Source organism: Crotalus tigris, unplaced genomic scaffold, assembly GCF_016545835.1.
Source record: "Crotalus tigris isolate CLP2741 ecotype Arizona unplaced genomic scaffold, ASM1654583v1 scf7180000017672.2133156, whole genome shotgun sequence".
In the NCBI taxonomy this organism is placed as follows: Eukaryota; Metazoa; Chordata; class Lepidosauria; order Squamata; family Viperidae; genus Crotalus; species Crotalus tigris.
The window spans coordinates 74,155-97,708 of NW_024096557.1; the positions used below are offsets into that span (position 1 = coordinate 74,155).

At 34.7% G+C, this 23,554-nt stretch overlaps 1 protein-coding gene across 4 annotated transcripts in view; it reads left to right on the top strand.

The window, feature by feature from the left end:
- The window catches only part of ROBO1 (roundabout guidance receptor 1), a 256,970-nt gene that overhangs the window by 12,731 nt on the left and 220,685 nt on the right, over positions 1-23,554 (top strand). For all 4 annotated transcript variants that reach the window (XM_039337209.1, XM_039337208.1, XM_039337206.1 and 1 more), the window contains exon 2: positions 19,980-20,306. In XM_039337209.1, the coding sequence (XP_039193143.1) occupies positions 19,980-20,306 (327 nt within the window). The remainder of the gene's footprint in view (positions 1-19,979; positions 20,307-23,554) is intronic.

Genomic DNA, 23,554 nt, shown 5'->3' on the forward strand with positions numbered 1-23,554 from the left:
GCCTGGGCTAAACCCTCCCAAGTGCAGATGGGTGATTGCACAGAAGATCTTGGAGATTAAGAAAGCTAAGATCCTGTCAAACTTCCAGATTCAGATGTACAGGCAGGTATGGCCAGTCAAGCAGACATCGTGGTAGTAGATGAGGAACAAAAGACAATGGTGGTGATAGATGTAGACGGTAACATCAGGAAAGAAGAGTGTGAGAATGTGGAGGAGGGCTGGAAGGAGGAACTAGAAAAGATTTGGAAAGTAAAGGTCAAAGTGGCTCGAGTGGTAGTATGAACACTCAGGGCTATGACTCACAAACTGGGCAAGTGGCTCTAACACATCACAGGAATAATATCAGAGTTGTCCAAAAAGGATAGGAACAGTTGACATATTGCATAGGACCTCAAACTTCAGTCTTCTGGTAGAGGACCTACTCTAGCTGACATGATTTAATAGGTAGAAAGATATGGAGACAGGAGGGAGGAAAGGAAAGGAAGGGAAGGGAAGGGAAGGAAGGAAGGAAGGAAGGAAGGAAGGAAGGAAGGAAGGAAGGAAGGAAGGACCTTTTAAATATATTTGAAATTGGTGGCCAGAATAGCTCTTTATAAAATCTGCACAGCTAATTTAAATATATAATGTTTTGTGAATTTTTTTTGGAGGAAATACCTTTATCCTAATCTTGAAGTTATAAACAGGCCATTGAGCAGAAGTAAGCATTTAAATTCAGTTCCTTGAATTAGAAACCATTTGGTTCATCTTAAAAAATACTGTATATAGTGATATTAAATTTGAGAAAAGATTCTGGAAAGGATGATGATTATGCCGACAACTAAAATCTGTGTTCCATATAATGTTTCCATATAGTTAAATGTGTTACTACCCTGTTTTTAAGAAATATTTCAGTAGAAAGAGTAGATTGATAAGGTAAAGTTGAAAGCAATTGTTTAGTTTCCTCTTTTTGTTTTTATGTCCCATGTGAACAAGGCTGTTTTCAAATATAATTTATTAATACTACTGATTTTAAAGTATATTCCAACTTTATTATGGGAATACATGACAATTTTGTTACCAAATACATTGCTAGTAAACTGACATGAACTTTTATTTTCTCATGCTATAGATGTTCAAATTACATCTAGCTAAGGAAGATTACTGAAAGGTTTTAATATGTCACTGTATTTCAGCCCAACTAGAATTGTTATGAGAATAAAAATGGAGGAAGTTATTCCATGCATTAATAGTGGATTAGAAATATGATACATAAAATGTATTGAAATGTTTTTTATATTTAAATATATATTTATTAAATGATTCTTAACTGATAGCAGTGGGGTTTTTTTGCTTAATATTAATGACATTTTGTTTCTTGTATGAAATATTTATCTGGAAAAATGGGGATTTTGATTAGGACAAGCTGCATACATTTTTAGTTTTCAGGATGTAAGTACATATAATATCTTTTTTTCTTTGCCAGATTTATTTTTTAAAGAAGAAAGGTAATAAATTGAGGAAATTACCTCTTTACTGTAATACAAAGAAAGCAGTTTCTCCTAGCTTATGAATCAAGAGTGAAGGGTGATTACCTTAGTCTGGCTGCACTCCATGTAATTTTAGAGACTAGAATGTTGTTACAAGCAAAGAAACGTGAAAACATAGTAAAGTTCCACTGAACGACTTTTACAGCTTTGAGCTAATGTACACAAACAAAGAAACTCTTGTTTTCTTCCTTTCATTATATTTGTAATGAGAGAAAGGTGAAAATTGGGTAGTATTGAAATAGAGTTGACACTCTATTTCTTTAAATTTCACATAGAAAAAAACATTGAAAATATAATTCTCACATTTAAAAAATATTAAAGAGGCAATTATATCTACACATTTAAAATGAGTTTGCATTCCTTATCACTAAGGAATTCAAAGACAAACTGTAAATTTGTATGCCTGTTATTGGTTTTTTGAATATGAACTCTTGAAATTATATAGAAAGAAAAATGAAATTACACAGAAAGCTAACATGAATGGCTTAGTAATGGAGTAAAGCACTTTAAAACTTTTTTTATTAAAGCATGAATAAAATACATGAAAGTTTTTATGTATGATTTGTCATACATAATTTTTTTTGCTTTAATTTACATTTTAATTGAAAATTAATGAAATTTGTTATATTAAATGTTATTTAGTTATTGTTTGTATATATGTACCTGCTCATCTCACATACATCACTCTGGGTAGCATACAACATTTTAACAAAACATAAAAACAATACAATCTAAAAGATTTTAAAAGTCTTGAATCCATAAGCTAATTTCTGTATATTATCTAAAATAATTCTAAATGCTAAAACAATAATTAATACTAATTTCCTGCAGTAGCTTAAGGCTTAGAAGAGTTACAGGACATTCAATTTCTGAGATAAATATTCGTAATATAGTTCCTTACAGTCATACAGTAAAACATAAATTTCAACTGTATGAAGATAGTTGCAACGAATTAATTAAATGAGATGTTTTCAGCCCTTTTGTCAATATTGTCCTAAATTATTATTGGTTCTCATTTAACAACCATTAATTCAGTGACTTCTTGCACCTATGATTGGGCCAAATGAATGGTACCTATGACTGGTACCATTTAGACTTATGTTGGTCAAAGTGCTCCTGAGATCATGTAATGATCTCAATTACAATATCACAGAGTTCCATAGTCTCATGATTGCCATTTGTGACTTTCTTTGCTGAGCAAAGTCAATGGGAAACCAATACAAATGGTGACCACATGACGTCTTTGTTTAACAATGGCATGGGATTCATTTAACAATAGAAACAAGAAATGCCAGATTTTGTGTTGCAGAACAGTGCAGTCATATGATGTTGTGCTTTATGATCCTATCACTTAGTGGCAGAAATTCCAATCCTAATTACTTTTGTTGAGTAAGGCCTACATATATTGCATTTGAGCTTCCTAACAACTTTTATTCTTTGAAAACCAATAATTCCAAGGCGCCTGAAGGCAGGACAAGAAGCAAAGGATGGAAACTTATCAAGGAGAGAAGCAACCTAGAACTAAGGAAAAACTTCCTGACAGTTAGAACAATTAGCCAGTGGAACAACCTGCCTTCAGAGGTGGTGAATGCTCCAACACTGGGAATTTTTAAGAAGAGACTGGACGGCCATTTGTCTGAAATGGTATTGGGTTTCCTGCCTGAGCAGGGGGTTGGACCAGATAACCTCCAAGGTCCCTTCCAACTTTATTATTATTATTATAAAAGTAACACTTGAATGCAATTGTATATGCTTACATTCAACTAGCATTTAATAAATTATTTTTCTCAACAATTATACTATTATTTTTAGGAAGAGGACCATTTGAACAAAGTTTGAGTAAATATTTATAATTGCCTCAATCATCAAGTTAAGTGGGAAAGGATTAGTTGTCCTTAGAATGAAAGTTTTAAAGTGGAGGCTGAATTGTCATCCTGGTAATGTGTTAATATGGAATGCTGTTTTGATTTGATGGCCAAAATTATTTTTTCAAATGACATGAATCTATGAAATAGAATTGCAGTATTCTTACAATTGTGTATTGTAAGAAATGAACTGCACAAATTCTGGGATACTCAAAGGAACAGTAACAGCAACATGTTGCAGCACTTTCAATGTTTTCTTAGCTTCCAGTTTGGACTGAATAGCTAGCTAGTGGCATAGCAGACAATTCAGCAGCCAAACTGCACACAATGAATTTTTCTCCATTTCATATCTACCTAATGAAGTAGTGATATCTTAATCTTCAGTCACAAAGGACAGAATGATCTATTGGGGGCAGTAAAAACTGTGAAATTTATGTACAAATTGCTTGCTTATATTAAAAGATTGGCAAGCCAAAGGAAAAGACAATAGTGAAAAAATAAATTAAAGCTTCCTCCCTGTTCTTTTGGGAACTAGTTCCCTCCTACTGAGAAAGAATGGAAAATTTGATAATATAGCCCAAAGTAAGAGCATGGAATAGCTCCCATTACCAAGCACAACTAGGAAATAGAACTTAGAAGTTTGGCAGTAGCCATATCTTATTTCAGTCTTTTGTACATCTTGCAGTGAATATTGGATTAAGGGAGTGCCAGGATAATAGAGAAAGTGGAATCTGTGATATTATATAATATAAATGTCAAATGCCTTGTAATTGTATTTTTGGAAATACTAGGTGATGATTGCATGAAGTCTAGGTTGATTAAGTCAATAGTATTTTCATATCAGTTCGATGGGAAAGAGTTTTGAATGGATACTGTATTGAATATGCTCTGTAAGATTTGAATTTTGTGGTTCACACCACTATTCCTATAATAAATAAGTAACTGAAATATGCCTAGATGCAGAGCGTAAAGGAAAAGATGATAGGGACTATCCTATTGCTGGGACTGTAGGAAAACAAAGCTTGAGAAGTCAGGGAAAGAATAATTTCCTATTTTCTAAATCTTTGATTAGTTACCAGTCCCTTTGACCATCCATCTAACTGCCCAGTAATCTTCCTGTCTAATGACATGAGAAATTAAAGCATTTTTTCTGATCAGATCATATTTTAGTGAAGTGTGTTTTCACCACAAAGAGTTAATCTCAATTTAAGATTAACATATTAAGTAAACTGTTCTTGTTTCTTATACATCTTCATGATTTCTGAAGCCTTTGGAATATTTCCAACAAACAGAATGTGTTATTATAAGATATATAATGGAATGGTGTAAGAAGAAAGGATTTCAATTCTTGTTCAGTTTTACAAAGTGAATCCTAGGTGATAAACAGATCTGATGTTGGCTAAAATGCATTTAGCATAGGATAACATTATATTTCAAAAGTGAGTGAACACAAAATAATATGCTGTTTATGTAATAGTGAACTTGAACCAAGAATATCAGTAGTTTCTTGATAGAAATTAAGAAAGAAGGGGGAAAAAGTTTGTAAAGATAGGGCAGGGCAAAGGGAAGAATGAAGTTAATGTTTTAAGTGTTCTGTTGCTGAACGTTTCTGAAGCTTAAAATGCAAGAAATCAAATTTAAATTTACAGTACTGCCATTTTTAAAGTGTTTATTGAGTTGTAAATTACCATCCCTTAGTGATCAATTGGTATGTTTAGAAATGCAGATAATCCTTTATTTACAACCATTCATTTAGTGACCATTTGAAGTTATAATGGCATTAAAAATACTTATGATTGCTTCTCGTTGTAGCATCCCTATGATTACATATTCAGAACTCAGGTACTTGACAACCAGTATGATTGACTAGTATCTGAGTGTGTGTATGTATATGTGTGTGTGTGTGTCTATCTGTACACACACGTATACACATACACATATATAACTTGTTAGATAATATACACAATTGTAATGTCTTTCAAAAACACCTGATCACCATTTGTAACCTTCCCAGCGAGAAGCTGGGTTTGCTTAATAAACACATGGTTCACTTAATAACTGCAGTGATTCACTTAAAACCATGGCAAAAAAGTTGCAAAATCCGGAATAACTTACTTAACAACTTGTTTAAAAATGGAAATTGTGGAAATTGTGCTCCCAATTGTAGAAGACCACCTGTAGATAAAAAGTTATCAGTGGCAATTTGATTTAAATCAAGATTGTTTTTGAGGACTTAAATATCTTAAAGACCTTTTTAACACCTGTTAAAATGTTCTAAACTTAACTGGTTTCATCTGTAGGTCTTGCCCACAGCAATGAAAGCATATCTCACATTTAACGATACCTCAGTTGTGCAACATATTCCTAAATTAAATACAGCATTCAGAAAACCAAGTTACAGTATGTTCATTCACTTAGGCATGTACAAGTATATAGGCCTCTTTCGATTTTTTTTCATTTTTTTACTGAACTTTGCTTATTTTTTACTGATTTGTTATATGATTATTTGATTTTGCAGGGTTATTGGAAGAAATTGTATCCTATATATCAGAGAATAATTAATTACTTATAATGCACTATTTAAATGTCACTTTTTTAATTATAGCATTTCTACAAGTTTAAACTGGAAAGTTCTCAACAATATTCAAGTTTGAAATGACAGCAAACATGCAAGTTAGTTTAAAAAAAGAAGCATTGTAGTTCAGATAAATAACTTCCTACTTGGCATTGTAAATGGAAGAGCAATTTTGCATGTGTTTGTTTATGTTTGAAAACATGATAATAGTTTGATAGGGTTCTGTGTTGGGTGTTAAAGATAGTTTGGATTCTTTTAAAATCATATTATATATTATATCACAACATAGATATAATATTGTTAAGATGATACAGTAATAAGATTAAAAATGACTAGCATTTAATAAGATATAAAATTTAAAAATACGTGGAAAAAACTACTGAGAAGGATTCAATTTAATGATAGACCTTCTGAAAGAGATTGTCCTAAGCACAGTTAGCAATCAAAATGCTAAAGTAACTTTAGTTTATCAGTTGTACTTGCACAATCTGGTACTGATAGAAATAATGTTAAAATATGATGTAACCATACTCTGTAACAACTCTGTTACAACTATGCAGGCATTTTTACCAGTTGGATAAAAATAATTTGCATCTTTCGAACATTTGAATGCTGATTACTGGATTATTTAATGCTTAAAATTGAAAGCATTTAAAGCATTCTGCTTATCTATTCCAAATATAATCTTAATATTAGGAAGATCTGATAGTAATTGAATGCATTTAAATGCCATTGGAAAAAAATGTAATCTTTTGTGTTTAACCTTTGTAGTTGTGAAACATAGTTTAATAACTATTCAATCTTAGATCTTTGAGTTTTAATGGCTAAATGGAACAGTAAAGTAAATGCTGTAATGTAGTTTATAATCAAATTATATTCATTCAGTTAAGATGAAGTACAATATAATAAATTTCTATTTTTATTTGCATGATTTAAAAATTACAATGTTTTGCCTCATTTTATAATGAAACCTTCTTTTAAAGTCATCCATTCTTTTATTTCCCAACCCCCATGTCAAGTTGTATTTGACTGCTTTGATACATTGTTCCTTATTTCTTCTCCATTCCAAGGTTCAGCTACTCTGAAGAATAGGTCTTTTTTGTAATAATACCGTGCTTGCTGGTGCAATTAGTAAGGCTCTCACTAGCAGTAGGAATAAAACCATAGCCTCTTGTGGATTTATATGGGAATCTGTGAGCTTTTTTGATTAAAATAGTTTACATATTAGCAACAACAAGACATTAACCCTAATATTGATCAGTGAAAGCATTTTGTTTTAACTATGTTTTAAGATTACATACATACATGCGCTCTCTCTAGCACACACACACACACACACACACACACACAGAGAGAGAGAGAGAGAGAGAGAGAGAGAGAGAGAGAGAGAGAGAGAGAGATTTGACTTGATGGCTGACCATTTCCATTCATAAGGAAGTTTGTATAGTAATTGACATGCTACAAGGACTGGGGACATCTTGGTTCAAGATCAGCCTCAGTGAAAAAAAACACTGATTTTTGGCTTATCCTATCTAAATGAAATCATAGTAACTTGGATGTTAATAAAATAGTTTCTTACACAATTTGAAAGAAAAATTTTGGCTTTAGGAAATAGCAACTCTTGTCTTCCTATCTAGGAAGAAGAGCTAATATATAGCCTTATACGTGACTTACAGGAATGGGAATTGGCACAGAAATTTAAGTGGACGCTGAATCAGAAGAATATTTAATTTAATGAACGCATCCACTTATGTGTCTATAAATATTAGAAATTCTGTGTCTTTAACTCTGAATACTTATTTTCTTGCATACAAAAGTAGCTTATTTTTAGTTAGACCAGTGGTTCTCAACCTGTGGGTCGGGACCCATTTCGGGTCGAACGACCATTTCACGGGGGTCGCCAAACAACGCAGTCCACCATTTTTTCCCCTTTTCCTTAGCTGTGCTACTCCCTTTTATTCTATTGGCTTTTGAAAGCCAATAGAATAGACTCTCTTGAATAGAGTCTAATGCTATTGACTTTCAAAAGCCAGTAGGAATTGTCCAGGCTGTCTCTGCCCTGCTGAGCCCGCTAAAAGTCCCATTCTGCAAACGGTGCTGCACCAGTTGAGTAGTCTTCGACTTACGACCAGTTGAGTAATCCTCGACTTACGACCAGTTGGGGAGTCACGGCATTAAAAAGGTTGAGAACTACTGAGTTAGACTGAGATGAAATAATACCTGTAGCATCATTGCTCTTACCTTAATTAGATGAGAACAATTTAAAGAAAGCTCTTTAAAGTGTATAAACATGTTTGTCTAAATTACAGTTAATGTAAACTATATATAGGAGATTCAGGACTGATCATTGCTATTATTCATGGAAATACTAAATGTTAAAATATTTCAAAATCTCAATTTGCATGTAACAAATTTTCCCCCTGTAATTTATTGAATAAAACAAATTATTAAGTGCCCATGTTGTTAATTTCCATGACCATTTGGTCTTTTCTGATAATTAACTGAAAGCTGACACATTATGTTAATCTAACATGCAAATGTGCAGCATAGCTTATAACATATAAGTAATTGGATTTTGGTATATTGTGGAACAGTTTGGCTAGACAACCATATGTTACAAATAACCTTTTTTGCACAGGAAGCACAGCTAACTATTGGATGCCTTTTTATTTATTTAAGTATCTGTATTTTTTATCTCTTTGTCTCATTCATTGCTTTGAAATTCTAAAATGTGGAATAATTATAAGTAGGATATGTTACCGTTACTGCTGAAATAGAACGACAGTTATTAAGTACTAAATAATAAGAAATTTACCGGAATAGTCGAAAAGCTTCTGCCTGCATAAGAAGATTGTTCCTATTTATCTTATTAACTTGAAATAAGGTATGTTCTGCAAGTGAACAAAATAGCCTTATCTAAGTATATTTACAGATTGTATTAACTATGGAAAAAAGAGTTTGATTTAAAATATACACCCAACTGGGCTGTAATTCTCTAAACACCAGGCCTCATTGATCGTTATTTTTTCTTATAACAATCTTGTTCATATCCATCTGTCTATACAAGGTGATAAAATCTATTTGTGCATATGAAAAACCTAGAGGCTATTGTTTTATTTCTGTTTATTTTTCAAAGCTAATTCAAAGTACCTATAACAATCAACTGAATTGCTAATAAAAACATGTTGTTTCAAATTGAAGCAAACAAACAAGCATCAAACAGTGAATTGCAGTTCTACTAAAGTGTTTCAGATCAAACAAAGCAGAAACCTGGACTAATTCTAAGTGACTCTGGAATTATTTTATAAGGTAGATAGAGCAAAATTGAACCAATTTGCCTCTCTCTCCTGTCCTTTTCAACATGGCATATTTATTGGCCCACTATTTCTAAATCTCTTCATCACTTTCCATGCTTGTCTTCAGCCAATGAGTCCACCAATTTCAAAATGGCATATCCCATCAGCCTCTCTATCTGTATTTTTTTGTTCCATCCCTTTCTATTATCTCCTTATATGTCAGTGATGACTCAATATAGCATTGGCATATTCTATCTTCCCTGACTAGTCCACTGCCTTACCATTTATCCACTCCCAGTTGCTTCATTGCTGTTAACACAATTCACTACTAGTTGACACGTCCCATCTTCCCTACTATTTTCATTTTCCTCAGTTGTTACCAATGCCAGATGTTGTCCAGGGATCAAAGCCACTTCTGGCCCTACAATCTATTTTGAATCATATCAAACATGTCTAAATGCCCATTTTTCTCCACATACAGATAAAAATAGCTGAGATGTTTATGTTTCAGTTCAGCCACAAATCATTCAAAATCAGTTAGCGGGTGCCAGCGTTGTCCATAAAAATATATCCCTGAACATTAGTATTTGAATAAATAGCTTTTACAGATTCTGGAGTGTTAAGAATTTGAATAAATAGCGGAGTCTGGTTTTGTATGTTTGCTTTTAACGGTTTATCTATGTGGTTGCTAAGAGTTGACACCAACTTGATGGCACATAATCAATCTGCTTTTGGAATGATTTTAAAAAAACAAGGAAAGGCTGTCCTGTCTTTAGTCTGTGGCAAATAATGATGCTGTGTCTTTTCTTTTTTCCTGCCCCCTCCCAATTTCTTTACATTTGATATAATGAACAAAGGCTCATTTTAAATACTTCTTTACTACCCGTAGCAGTCTGCACAGCAAATAAAATGTTAGAACAAACATCTGGCTTCATTTGTAGACATAATGTACTAGTTAGCCAGTAGTAATGCTTCATCCTTTCCCAAAAGCTTGCAATGGATTTCCTTCTACTTTTGTGGGTTGTGGCATGCCAGTGGAAAAAATGTTCTTCAAATAAGGTTCACAGTGTTGTTTAAAAGACAAAATGCTGCTTTTAATTAGGAACAATGTATCATATGAAACACTTTGATTTATAGATTAACTCAAAACAGCAGTAGATGATGGTGATGACGAAGACATAAGGATAAGGAAAATATAAGTAATATTGCTGTTTTTCTGCTGAAAGGAAAGGAGCCATTTCTTACTATACAAGTATTGCTTTCAGTTATTCATAGCCTTGTTCTTTCTAAAAGTATTGGGTCCCCAGGTCATGCTTTGTAAGAATATTGGTAACTGTCGGTTAATTATCAAGTTGGTCCTAGTTTGATATACAGTTTAAAACAGATAATTTCATAAATCAATAATATTAAAAACTAATGTCACTTAAATTATTTTTAGGAACAAAAATACTAATTCAATAAAATTGAAATTTTAAATTTAAAATTTCAGTTTACCCTACATTTTAATGTGGTAGCCTTATATTAATACTGCTAATAATGATAGGCATTTAATGTTCAAGAATTCAGGGCTTTATAAATATTCTTTCTCATTTTGTTTAATTGAGCCATCAGAATTGTTAAACTTAGATTTCATCACAGTATTGTTTTATTTATGGAATAATTCTATGGGATATTAGAAATCTCAAAATAGAGAAATCCAAATTTTAAGAAGTTATATCTAATTTTTAAACCTTTTGCATAACATGCTGATTAATGAACCACATTTATTCTTACTTTAACAAAAAAATCTGTCAAATTTCATTCAGTTTCTCATTTTTTTATATATAATGTTCCTCTAGCAGCTTTTGTTGTTTGGTTCATATACTTTAGTAAACATAGTTTGTTTAACAAATCTCAACTGGTTTGGCTCACATATAGTACATAAACTATAATCCATGCTATATAAACTATGTTCTATTTGTGTGGATTAATTAAATCAGTAAACTATTACCACCCTAGAGTCTGGTGACACAACTGTTAAAGTTAATTGTTTGAAATTCTGTAATTTTGTGTCATCTCTGTTAAAAATTTAAAGAGTTTTTTTTTCCGAAAATCACCCAAGAAACTCCAGAACAAATATGCATCACAGCTTTGTAATAAACATGAGATTTCGCCTTATCATCTGTTGAGCTCAGCTTTGAGTCTAATTTCTTCTTTATATTTTAAGAGCTCATTCCCTAATAGCATCTATAGAGGAAGCTATAAGCAAACTGAAATGAACAATAGCTAGATTTACAATATGTCGGTAAGAGATGTTATCTACCAAATGGCAACTAAATATTTTAAATGTGTTCTGTTTAAATTACATACTAAGTTTTAGTGTGTTTTATAAAGTAGCCATAATCCCTCCTCTGCCAAATTTGACTAATAAAGTGGTGTCTTGACACCATCTGTCTATGCAATGCAACCACTCCCGTGACCTCTGTTCATTTTTTAGCAAAATGTTCCCCCAAGCTATCCCCCAATTGTTGTTGCTCTTCTGTACACAATATTTTATACAGATGGTAACTGTGCGTGCAAAAAGGGGAAAAATTCAGATAATTAAATGTGCACTGCAGATTTTCTGTATAATGTGATATGTTGACAATGTTGAATTGGCAGTAAGAAAACCCTGAGGAAATCTGGACAGAAAATGAAATGGTGGTAGCTCATTTTACAGTTAATATCCTTTAACTATTTTGTTCTTCTAGAAAACTGTGATGTGAGAATGTAAATTCTTTCAGTGGGGGGATGCATTGAGATCAAATCTTGCTTAGTTTTATGAATACTTATTTAAGCAGAGTGGTATTTCTGCATTACTTAGTCTTCAGTGCAATTCAGAAGTAACTGAGAACATCTGAATGATGGTTATTATTAGAATTCATAGTCTTGAGATTATACATCACTATACATATTTTTATTTATATAGGTTGTCACTAAACTCTGTTTATTTTATTATATGCTAGGTCAGACATGTCAAATACAAGGCTCGGGGGCCAGATGCGGCCTGCGAAATGGTTTCAATGTGGCCTGCGAAGCCATCCTGGAAAAAGTGGGGGAACGGCCCCTGCTGCCTTGGCCCTGGCTCAGGCCAGCCGGGAGCCAAGGTACAATTTTGTAGTGGCCATCTATGTTGAAATACATTCAGTCTTAGCTCCACAAGGCCATCCAGAAACAGCGAGCAACCAGCCCCTGCCACATTGGCCCCACCCCCTGGGTGCATGCTGGAGAGGTGTCACCCTTTGCGAGGAATGAAGAAATGCACCATGCCTTGGCACTTGCCCCGGTCCCACCCCCTTCTACCAGAGACCCTCAGATCTGTCCCACTCCTGCCCAGGCCCCCACAGGCACCTTTGACGCGAACAGTGTAGAGCTGACCATGCCCACCCAGTAGGTCACAGCCACTCCATCCATGCCCACCCAGTAGGCTGCACCCACCCGGTCCCCCAAGGACAACTGCAATGCTGATGCGGCCCTCAATGAAATTGAGTTTGACACCCCTGTGCTAGGTGCTAAAAGAATTCTGGTGAACTAAAGGAGGATAGAGTGAAAAGGAAAATATGTTTCATTTCTTAAGTAAGAACATATATCAGAAACAAATATTAAGCAACTACAGATAACTACAGATCATTGATTGTTATAACAAGCATATTAAAACAATTGTACCTATTTATATAGAATTTCATAGATATAAAACAGGTAGTTTTCAACTTGCGACCACATTTAAGCCCAAAATTTAAGTAAGAAATTTGTCAAGTGGGTTTTTCCTCATTTTACGACTTTTTTGTCACATTTGTTAAATGAACCACTGCAGTTGTTAAATTAGTAACATGGTTGTTAAATAAATCTGGCTTGGAAAGTTTGCGAAAGGGAGTCATACGACCCCAGGATACTGCAGCCGTCATAAATATGAACCAGTTTTCAAGCACCTGAATGTAAATCACATGATCCTGAGGATGTTGCAATGGTCAGAAGTGTAAAAAAATGGTCACAAGTCACTTTTTTCAATGCCGTTGCAACTTCAAATGGTCACTAAACAAACTGTTGTAAGCCGAGAACTACCTGTATGTGTGAATGAAATGTACATACTTAGCTATGAAACTCAGCTGTGAGTCTCAAGCTAACTCACCTCACAGGATTGTTGTTGTGGGCAAAATAGGAGGAGGAAGGAAGGGTGTTGGATATGTTCACTTTCTTCAGTTATTTGTAAAAAAATAATAAAAGTGAGATATAAATAAATAAAATAAATATCAGAAATTAAAATATATGAGAATGATCTTGTCTACAAATGATTTCAAGACTTCTCTCATCCAAAAGGCATTTACATGTTTAGATCAGTTTGTTGTACATATAGGGTAGCATACATCCCATAGGGTAGCATATGTCCCATCGTACCTGAAAATGGTCATCATGGTCCTCCATCTATGACAATTTGGTACTTTTTTTTGAGAAACGTCATAAAAGATTAATTATGCTGCTACTTTTACAGTATTAGATGATGAAAGAAATAGAAAAATTCAAAATAGATATTGGATTAAACAAATGTTATTAGGAAAACTTATTCAAGATTTTAAAATAAGTTCAATTATCTATCTAGCATGAAGTCAAACTATAATCATAGTGCATGTTTTACACTTGCTGACATAGCTTTCTGTTCCTACTGATGACATCAACAGTTTCCACACAAGTCCCTATAATTAATAATCAAGAAAGAACAAGATTTTGAGACTCATGCTGCAATCTAATACATACTTTTATGGCAGTACATCCCATAGAATTCAGCAGATATATATTCCTCCCTCCCTGCCTCCCTCCTTCCTTGGTATCAGGAAGAATTCTTTTTCACTGATTTACATATTCCCTTTTACTCGGGTTTCAGGCAGGACACTCAACTGAGATGGACTTGCCTCTTGTATAGAATGCATCTGTGTGGTTTTGAAGCATTGGGCACTCCTGCCACATCTATTATCTCTTCTATTTTTTTGAGCAATTCCTCTTTTTCTGTTTTGGATTGTGAATTAGAGTGATATTTCCCCTCATATTAGTTTCAAGGGCCTTTTGGGCCTCATGTCTGGCTCTTCTCCCAGGCTATGGGAGGTGATCAGAGCCCTTGCTGCGTGAACAGTAGTTTATGTGTTGATTGGAATTGCCATCTGTTTGCTGTTTATGGGGATTGTTATTTTTATATTTCAACCTAAATTGATTGATTGGATGAATAAAAATAAATAGCTGTCTATTTACATCTAAATATGAATGGCTGCATACCATATTAGGTTTAATGTATCCCAACTGCTTTCCCCTCCTTAACACTTTTTCCAGTATTGTTCAGTAGCTTTTTTTCTCACATGTCAGGGACTTAAAAGAGGTTTACAACTTCAGGATGGGGAGATCTGACTTGCACTTAAAACTGACTGTCAACCAGTGTAACAGATTAATCTATAAAAAAGATAATAGAACATAGGAGAAAATAATAATACAATAATATAATAATATTAAGAGTATAACAGGTAATCCTCATTTATCAACGGTGAGTCCCTTGCCTAATGACATCATGTACTCAACTTACAATGTCAGTTCCAGTTACAGTCATTAAGTGAATCACCCATGGTTGTTAAGTGTGACATAATGTAACTGTGACTTTGACTTCTTGCTGCCTTCCCCATTGACTTTGCTTATTGCCAGTCACAATGGCAATAAGCTGGTTTCCAATCATGATCATGTAACTGTGAGGATGCAGCAATGACTGTATATTCAGTGACAGGTTGGAAAGTGAGGATTTACTAGTATGTCCCTAAGTTTATTAGGAATCCTGCTATAAACCATGTCTTTGATTAAATAAATTACTGCTTATGAGAAAATAACACTTTTTTCCAAACAGAGTTACAGGTAGTCCCCGAAGTATGAGCCTAATAGAGCCTGCACATTAGGCTCATAATTGTCAAATGAATCAGACTCAATATTACAACATTTTAAAATCAAACTCATTAATTGAATCAAATGGGTCATTAAATGAACGAAGATTTGACTTATTATTTCCTCCGATGGCTGCCTGAAGTGAGAGACTTTTCTGCTGTTGCTGCAGGCTGTTTCCAGCTGCCAATCAGCTGTTTCAGGTTTCAGGAACTACAGTATTGTAAATTGCCTCCTAAGCAGGCAGCAGCCTTTTTTTTTTTTAAATCCATTTGTTGCTAGGCAGCTCAAGCTTCATCAGAGGGGGTGGAAAACTCCGATTGATATGTTGGATCTAAATCATTATGTTTGTTAAGTGTTCCTTTGGTGGAAAATCAGGTCTCAATAACTTTACACCTATATAACTTTGAAACTTTGAACTGGCAGTCCAACATGTCAATATGTAAGAAACCAGACCTTTTGAGTGCCAATCCACAAGAGAATCAATCAGCTGCTTGGAATTCAAATATAGCTCCAAACAACTGACCACACCGGCACACAAGATGCTTATGAGCTAAAGAGAAATAGGACAAGAAAATCCTGCTGATGATGTTACCTAGTTTGGTAATGAAACATTCAGGAATTATATTAAAACAAATTTGAGGAACAAACCACAGCCAAAATAATATATCTCTCAGTAAGTAAGTGGCTGCTATTACACTAATTTTCTGCTTGTAGGCTGCCATATTATTTTCGTTGGTACTGAGGAAGAGGATGTTGGGCTAGGTAGACTTTTAGTGCATTCCCAAATATCCTTTCCTATTTTAAAAGAAATGAAATAATAAAGAATTAAGTTAAAAATAAATTTAATAAAATAAATAAAATAAATATTGTTTCAGTTAAATGTTATGGAGAAGTAATAGGTAAATGAAAGATTATTTCTATGCAGTTTACATTCCCATTTCCTCAGTGACAATGAAAGTTTAAAGGTATTTTGGTTAGACTGTTCACTTAGATTACAGACTCCATTAGGGTATAATCATGTTGATTTACCTGCAAAAGGGTCACACCTTTTATTCTTTAGTGCCTCATTAACCTGGAGTTTTCTAATGCTTCTTGAATGTTGAGAATGTTAACTTTAAAGTTTCACTATGACTGAGGTTGGCCACATTCCTTTAGGGATTTGTTACTAATCCTTTAAAAGGCTATTTGAAATATTTTGTTTTCTAAAAGTATAAATGTGTCTGCAAAATTGCTCCTAAAATTTTGCTTTTCTGCTTTCTGTCACAGGAGCTAATAACTCACATAACCCAGAGCTCTGTAAACCACTGTATGGTTGTAACTATTATGTAGTAGAAAACCATGCACAAAACCCCACCTTCACTGCATGTTTGAATATAAATCAAGCACAAAAACTCAGCAGTATCTACGTAATAGGTTTTTAAAGAAGCTTCTGGAAAGGAATTAATAAATTGTACTTTTATCCTTTTTCCTTCCTGGAAAAATCCTTTAATTCATACTAGACTTTGTTTCTTTTATGTTATATTTCCTCACTTAAGTTGCTTACTATGTATTTATAGTACTTACAAACTTGCAGTATTTCTGTCAACACAAACCTGCATATATCTATTCAGGATCAAGTCTGAAATAAATTTTCTTTTCAGGTTGACATGTATACAACTGTATGCTACTGTACAAAATACAACATTGCAATTATTTTGTTATACTAGATTTACAGCCTTTCATTTAATGACTATTTGAAGTTAAACAGCACTGAAAAAAGTGACTTATGACCTTTTTCACACTTACAATTTTGCAGCATTCCCATGGTCATGTGATCAGAATTTCGGTGCTTGGCAGCTGGTTTATATTTATGACAGCTGCACTGTCCCAGGGTCATGAGTCACCAACTTTGTTGCAGAAAAGGAGAAATTGTACAACAAAACGAAGAAAAAAAGTGAAGCTCTAGATCACAGGTCTCAAACTTGATCATGTCACGTATTGTGATATATCATGATGTTTTTTGCCTTTGCAGAGCTGGGGTGGGCATGGCCTACATGTGAGGCATCCAGCCAGGGGGCCACCAGTTTGACACCCCTGCTCTAGATCAAAGTCTTCCTCCACCATAAATCCAGCGTTAATCAATATGGACCAATTCTGTCATTAATACTTACTTTTGTTGACAAAAGACCAAATTACCAAATTACTGGAGCATAATAGTTATCATACAAATGGTAAAGAAACCCAAGAATAGTATAATTAGTAAATTATGCTGGTAATATACACACACATACACACACACACACATACACATCACAACAGTAAATTCAGGGACTTGGAGATCAGTTTAGTGGGTTAATGGGGATTTGGAGGGCTTGACTGCTGTAGTATCTTACTGTAGAGAAATTGGGTATCACCATTTTGTTTATCCATAGTGAGCAACATTATCTCAAATGATTTCAATTAGCTTCAGGGTTTGGTTTCCTAATCAGAGTAACTATTCAGACTCAATGCACTATTTCCTTATAGTAGCAGCAGCTTTGGAAGATAGTTGTAATATGGCACATTAAAAGACTTGAATATTTGCTAGTAAGCATTATCAAAATATTTATCTACTTGCTACTAAGCCAGGAACATGTAGCTGTATGGGTCAGAAAAGTAACCTTTCTGCTTTCCTTTTTCCTTTGATTTGCATATTCAGGTTAATCAGATGAATAAAGAAAATGGTCCCTAACTACAGACTTCATTAACTTATGAATAGGTGAACTGTTAAAATCTTGTTTCAGTTGACATACAGAAAGGGTGATACAACTGTGGATAAAATTAAGCTGATTTTTTAAAATATGTAATTAGGAACATTCATATTAAGAATTTTAGTGTTTTGTCTGACAAGTGTATTTACAGCAGGCATGTCAAACTTGCGATGTCATGTGATGTCGTGCAACATATCGGGCTGGTTTTGCCATTGCCGGCAATGGGGTGAACGTGGCTTCCACATGACGCATCTGACCCGCGGGCCAGCAGTTTGAGACCCCTGATCTACAGTTTTAGAAGTAATACACTGCTAGAGACCAGGATAGGCATCTGATATCATCTGGATGTTTTAGACTTCACTTTCAATGAGGTTCTGTTTGCTGTGCATGGATTATGCTACCGTGTTTCCCCAAAAGTAAGACCTACCCTGAAAATAAGCTCTAGCTTGATTTTTTGTGGGTGTGTCTTATATAAGCCCTACCCCAAAAATAAGCCCTAGTTTTAGGGTGTGGCACACATGTAAAATCAAGCTAGGGTGTGGGTGGGGGGGACTGGAGCTGCCCCTCGTGCCCCGCATCCACTCACCTTGCAACCAGGTCTCTCATCGCCAGCCCACTTCTTTTGTGGCATTCCCAGGCCTGCATTTCACAGTCAAAGGCCTTTCTGGAAGGTCACTGCAATGAAGAACCAAGCTATGGATTCAATACATAGCTCTGTTCTAAGCTGCAGTGGCCTTCCAGAAAAGCCTTTGACTGCAAATGTAGGCTGGAGCTCCATTCTCAGCTGCAGAATGAAGCTGCTTCTTCAGCCGCAGAAGACATGGGCCAGCTGGGGTGGGGCTGTTGTGCCAGGGGTGGGTGGAAAAGACACCCCACCCCAAAATAAGACCTGTTGCCTCTTGGAGGCAAAAAAAAATGGGTCTTATTTTTGGAGAAACACAGTAAGCCATAATACAGTCTGGTTTGATTTAGTATATTTATAATCTATTTTGCCTTGCAAAGCACAATTCATGTGTTAGTGTGGTATTGAAATACACCAAATAATGTTTCTTGAAAAGATCATGTGCTAGTGTAATGTGTGAACACCATCACTTTCATATTGATGACAAGATTATTTTAGGCTGTGTGTAGAGCATCTCATTGCCTACCACTATAATTTATTGCTTATCTGAAATTAAATTTACAGTTTGTATTTAATTGCACTGTTGTTAATCTATACCAGTGGTTCTCAACCTTTTTAATGCCGCGACCCCCAACTGGTCGTAAGTCGAGGACTACTCAACCGGTTGTAAGTTGAGGACTACTCAACTGGTGCAGCACCGTTTGCAGAATGGGACCTTTGGCGGGCTCAGCATGGCAAAAGAATAGAGAGTCTATTCTATTGGCTTTCAAAAGCCAATAGAATAAAAGGGAGTAGCACAGCTAAGGAAAAGGGGAAAAAATGGCGGACTGTGTTTGGTGACCCCCGTGAAATGGTCGTTTGATCCCAAATGGGATCCCGACCCACAGGTTGAGAACCACTGAACTATACAGATTGAAACCAGAATCTCAGATTGACAGCTTTTTCTTAAAACTGCTTGACAAACAGTATGACTAAGATTGTAACATTTCCCTCTTAATTGTATTAGTAAAGTATAACAACAGTCAAAAGAGAGAGAGAGAGAATACAGTAAGAAACTACACACATTGCAATGATTAAAATAAACTAAACATAATGGGAAATAATAAACAGGAAAGGAAGAAAAATCCTTAAGCTTTTGTTTCATGTTCTCAATTTGAGAAAATAGAAATGTATGAATTCCCAATTGATAAGGATCACTTAAGTAAATTTATTTTGCTATTTACATAAAATACTTCACAATAGAGCTAAGACTGCAACGTGACTCACATTACAGCTGACAGTTAGATTGACAATACATCACCCTTAACATATTGCTGGTAACTATTTAAGGTAATTAAGAATAATTATAAAGGGCATCTTTGTGGTTTATTTTTTTTAATCCAAGCTTCAACATTTTAATACTAGTAGAAATTAAAAATGTAATTTGCATTTTTAGGTTCACGTCTTCGTCAAGAGGATTTCCCACCTCGAATTATCGAACATCCTTCGGATTTAATTGTTTCTAAAGGAGAACCAGCAACACTGAACTGCAAGGCTGAAGGCAGACCAGTTCCAACGATTGAATGGTACAAAGGAGGAGAAAGGGTTGAAACTGATAAAGATGATCCTCGTTCTCATCGGATGTTGCTACCGACTGGATCTTTATTTTTCTTACGTATAGTTCATGGCCGCAAAAGTAGGCCTGATGAAGGAGTTTATGTCTGTGTAGCCAGGAATTACCTTGGTGAAGCCGTTAGTCACAATGCATCACTGGAAGTAGCAAGTAAGTCTTTTGTTTCCTTTTTTGTCTAGCAACTATTTAAATAGAAGACAGTAGAACTATTGTTTTGATGTAATAGATAGACTGAGAAATAGTTATATGCACTATATTTGCAAGTATAATTTATGAAGCTACTATATATGCATTTAGAACAGTGGTGGGATTCAACCAGTTTGGCAGAATCGGTAGCTAATTTTTTCTTGCCCAGACCCAGAATGGACTCCCAGAAGCGGCATCCACACAGAGAACCAGTTGTTCGCATATTTGAATCCCACCATTGATTTAGAAAAAATGTTTTTGAACATTACCACCTTGCCATTATAACAAACAATGGTGTATTATATGGATATAATAATAAAACAATTTTGAAATATTTTTACTAAGTCCAGAATTTTGCCAAACTAATACACATGGGGCAAAGCTTAACGTCTACTGAAAAGCAATGTAAAAGCAATTATTTTGTCATTCATTCTAGTAAAATTGCATTGATAATATATTTAAATAACAGTGTATTTATTCAATAATTACATGTTTAAGGTTTATTCTAAGTTCTCTAGTTCATTTACACTGCAGTAGTATCGTGCAAATGGTGTTGTGTTAGATGTGCATTATTATTTGGCAAACATCTGTGTGACTATTACATTCTGTAAAGAATATGTACACTGATATCTAGATTAGTCACACAGTATCTTTGCATTTTTCTCTGTTAATTGGAATAATTAAGTGTACATTGTGATTTGTGCAGATAAGATATATAGCAATAGCACTTAGATTTATGTACCGCTCTTGGTGCTTTACAGTACTTTCTGAACAGTTCACAAATTCAGCATATTGCTTACAAAAGTCTGGGTCCTCATTTTACCAACCTTGGAAGGATGGAAAACTGAGTCAACCTTGAACCGATTAGGATTGAAATCCTGGATGTTAGAATGCACTACTGCATTCTAACCACTGTGCCTACTCAGCTATATTTCTTTTTATATTTGTGAAGCTCTGTGATTGGTACCTGCATTTTTTAAATAATATACTTTGAATTCTGCATATTGTTATAAACCTTAGAGTTTGATTATAAGATTAAAGTTTGATAACATTTCTTTCTCTTAAGTGAGTACAACGTCATACCATTTTTCTCTGTTACTGGATTCTAAACAGCAGTTTTGAATTGTGTGATAGCTATAACTCTGTATAGCTGTTACTTGATTTTATTTTTTCTAAATACATGCATGTCACAGTAATCCATGCATTAATTATATAATGATTTATCATACTAGTTCTGTGCTACTGTGGAATGTTTGCTGGAGATCATTTATTTATTTGTTGCTACAAATAATCTGTTCTAAAAATTTGGAGAAACACACAATAACTTTAAACAAAATTCATGGCTACATTGAAATTAAAAACTACTACTTTGTTTAAAGTTTTTTTAATTAATATCTTTACATATGTAAAGTATCCTTAACTGTTTTACCATTAGGGAACTTGCTTGAGCAAATTTTTTCACTGTTTCTTAAGTGTGTGTGTGTGTGTGTGTGTGTGTGTATGTGTGTATAAAATGTGGCTGGGTAGATAGATACACACACACACAAACACATATTAATACTGACTAAATGTAAAGGGGAAAAGGATAGAAAGAAGTAAAATGTGCAAGAAAGAAGAAAAAGAGAAGAATGATAAAAAGGAATATAATAAGGGAAGTTAAAAAATATTTATAAAATTATTTTCAACTTTAATCACAAGTATAAATAAATTTAATGATAACTTCACACCATCTAAGGCTACAGACATTTATCTTTTCATCTCTTATCCCATCCTTTATTTGTCAGGTGTAAATCCCTTTTAATTTCATCTATGTTGTCAGCTAAAATTTATTCTAATTGTTATTTCTTCAACAACATCTTTTGGACATTGTCTATTAATAGAAGCAGATTTCACTGACATTGTTGATATTGTGGCTAATATTTTCTGATTCCATTCTTTGTAAGTCTCTTTCAGTATTTTTATTGTTAGAATATTTTCAAACATTTTTCAGTATTGCAAATTTTTCCTTTGCATGAATAAGGAGGAAAGACAGGAATATCAATCATTTGCTCTGTAATAAATAGAAGGCAACAGATTGGAACACCCAAGATGTCTGACGGAACCGCTTAGTAGGCATAGTTCTACTGTGGTTGGCATAGCTCTGCTGAGGCCATGGTTGTCTGCTGGAAAGCAAAATAATGAAACCCTAGACAAAATTATACCTGAAGTGAATCAAATAGTGCATAGAATGAGATAATAGGAAAAAATTCAAATGGACGGGATAAAAGCTCATTTGGGGCCTCAACAATGTCAACAACATTTTGCTCTTATTACATCTGCAGAATACCATCCAGCAGACCTGTTCTGAGTCAGGTTCTAATTTGATGGACCTTTGTGTGGAATTTGCTAAGCATTTGGAAAACTAAACTTATTTACAAAACAGAAAGATACCAGCTAGCCAAATATGAAAGAGTTGATTGAAGTTCAGTTTTCCAAGTTATCTGAGATATGTTACACCCATGAGTCCTAAGTAATTGTGTAGATTATGTATAGCCTATTATTATCTATAAATATAATTGTCTTTGTGTCAACGCTGCTAACATCTGATGTTCTTACTTTGACAACATTCTCCAGCATGAAGAATGGAGAATTCCTTTCCGGCCCTTTCCATGATGTGACAACTTGGTGCCAATGGCTCAGCACCCCAGGGTCCATTCCTTTATCAAGGGGGTCACGAACAGCAAACTGGCCGTAGTTCATCGGTATCCCACTTGGGAGTTATCGCGGGTCCTACAGGCCATTACCGAGTCACCCTTCGAGCCCATCAGAACCTGCAACTTACGGTCCCTATCTCTCAAGGTGGCCTTCTTGGTTGCGGTTACCTTGGCTAGACACATCTTGGAGCTGGCAGCTCTTTCTGTCAGAGAGGACTTATGCATCTTTCACCAAGACAGAGTGGTCCTGCAGCTGGACCCCTCTTTCACTCCCAAAATTAACACCATGTTTCACAGGGCACAAGAAATTGTGTTACCGGACTTTTGTCCTAACCCTTCTCATGACTTGGAACGGCAATGGCATACTCTGACGTCCGCCGGGCGTTGCGTTATTACATCAAGTGGACAGCTGCCTTTCGCAGGTCGGAAGCCCTTTTTGTTTCATTCCAACCTGCCTCTAAGGGTTAGAAGATCTCTTCTGCTACCATTGGCAGGTGAATCAAGGCCTGTATCATGGGG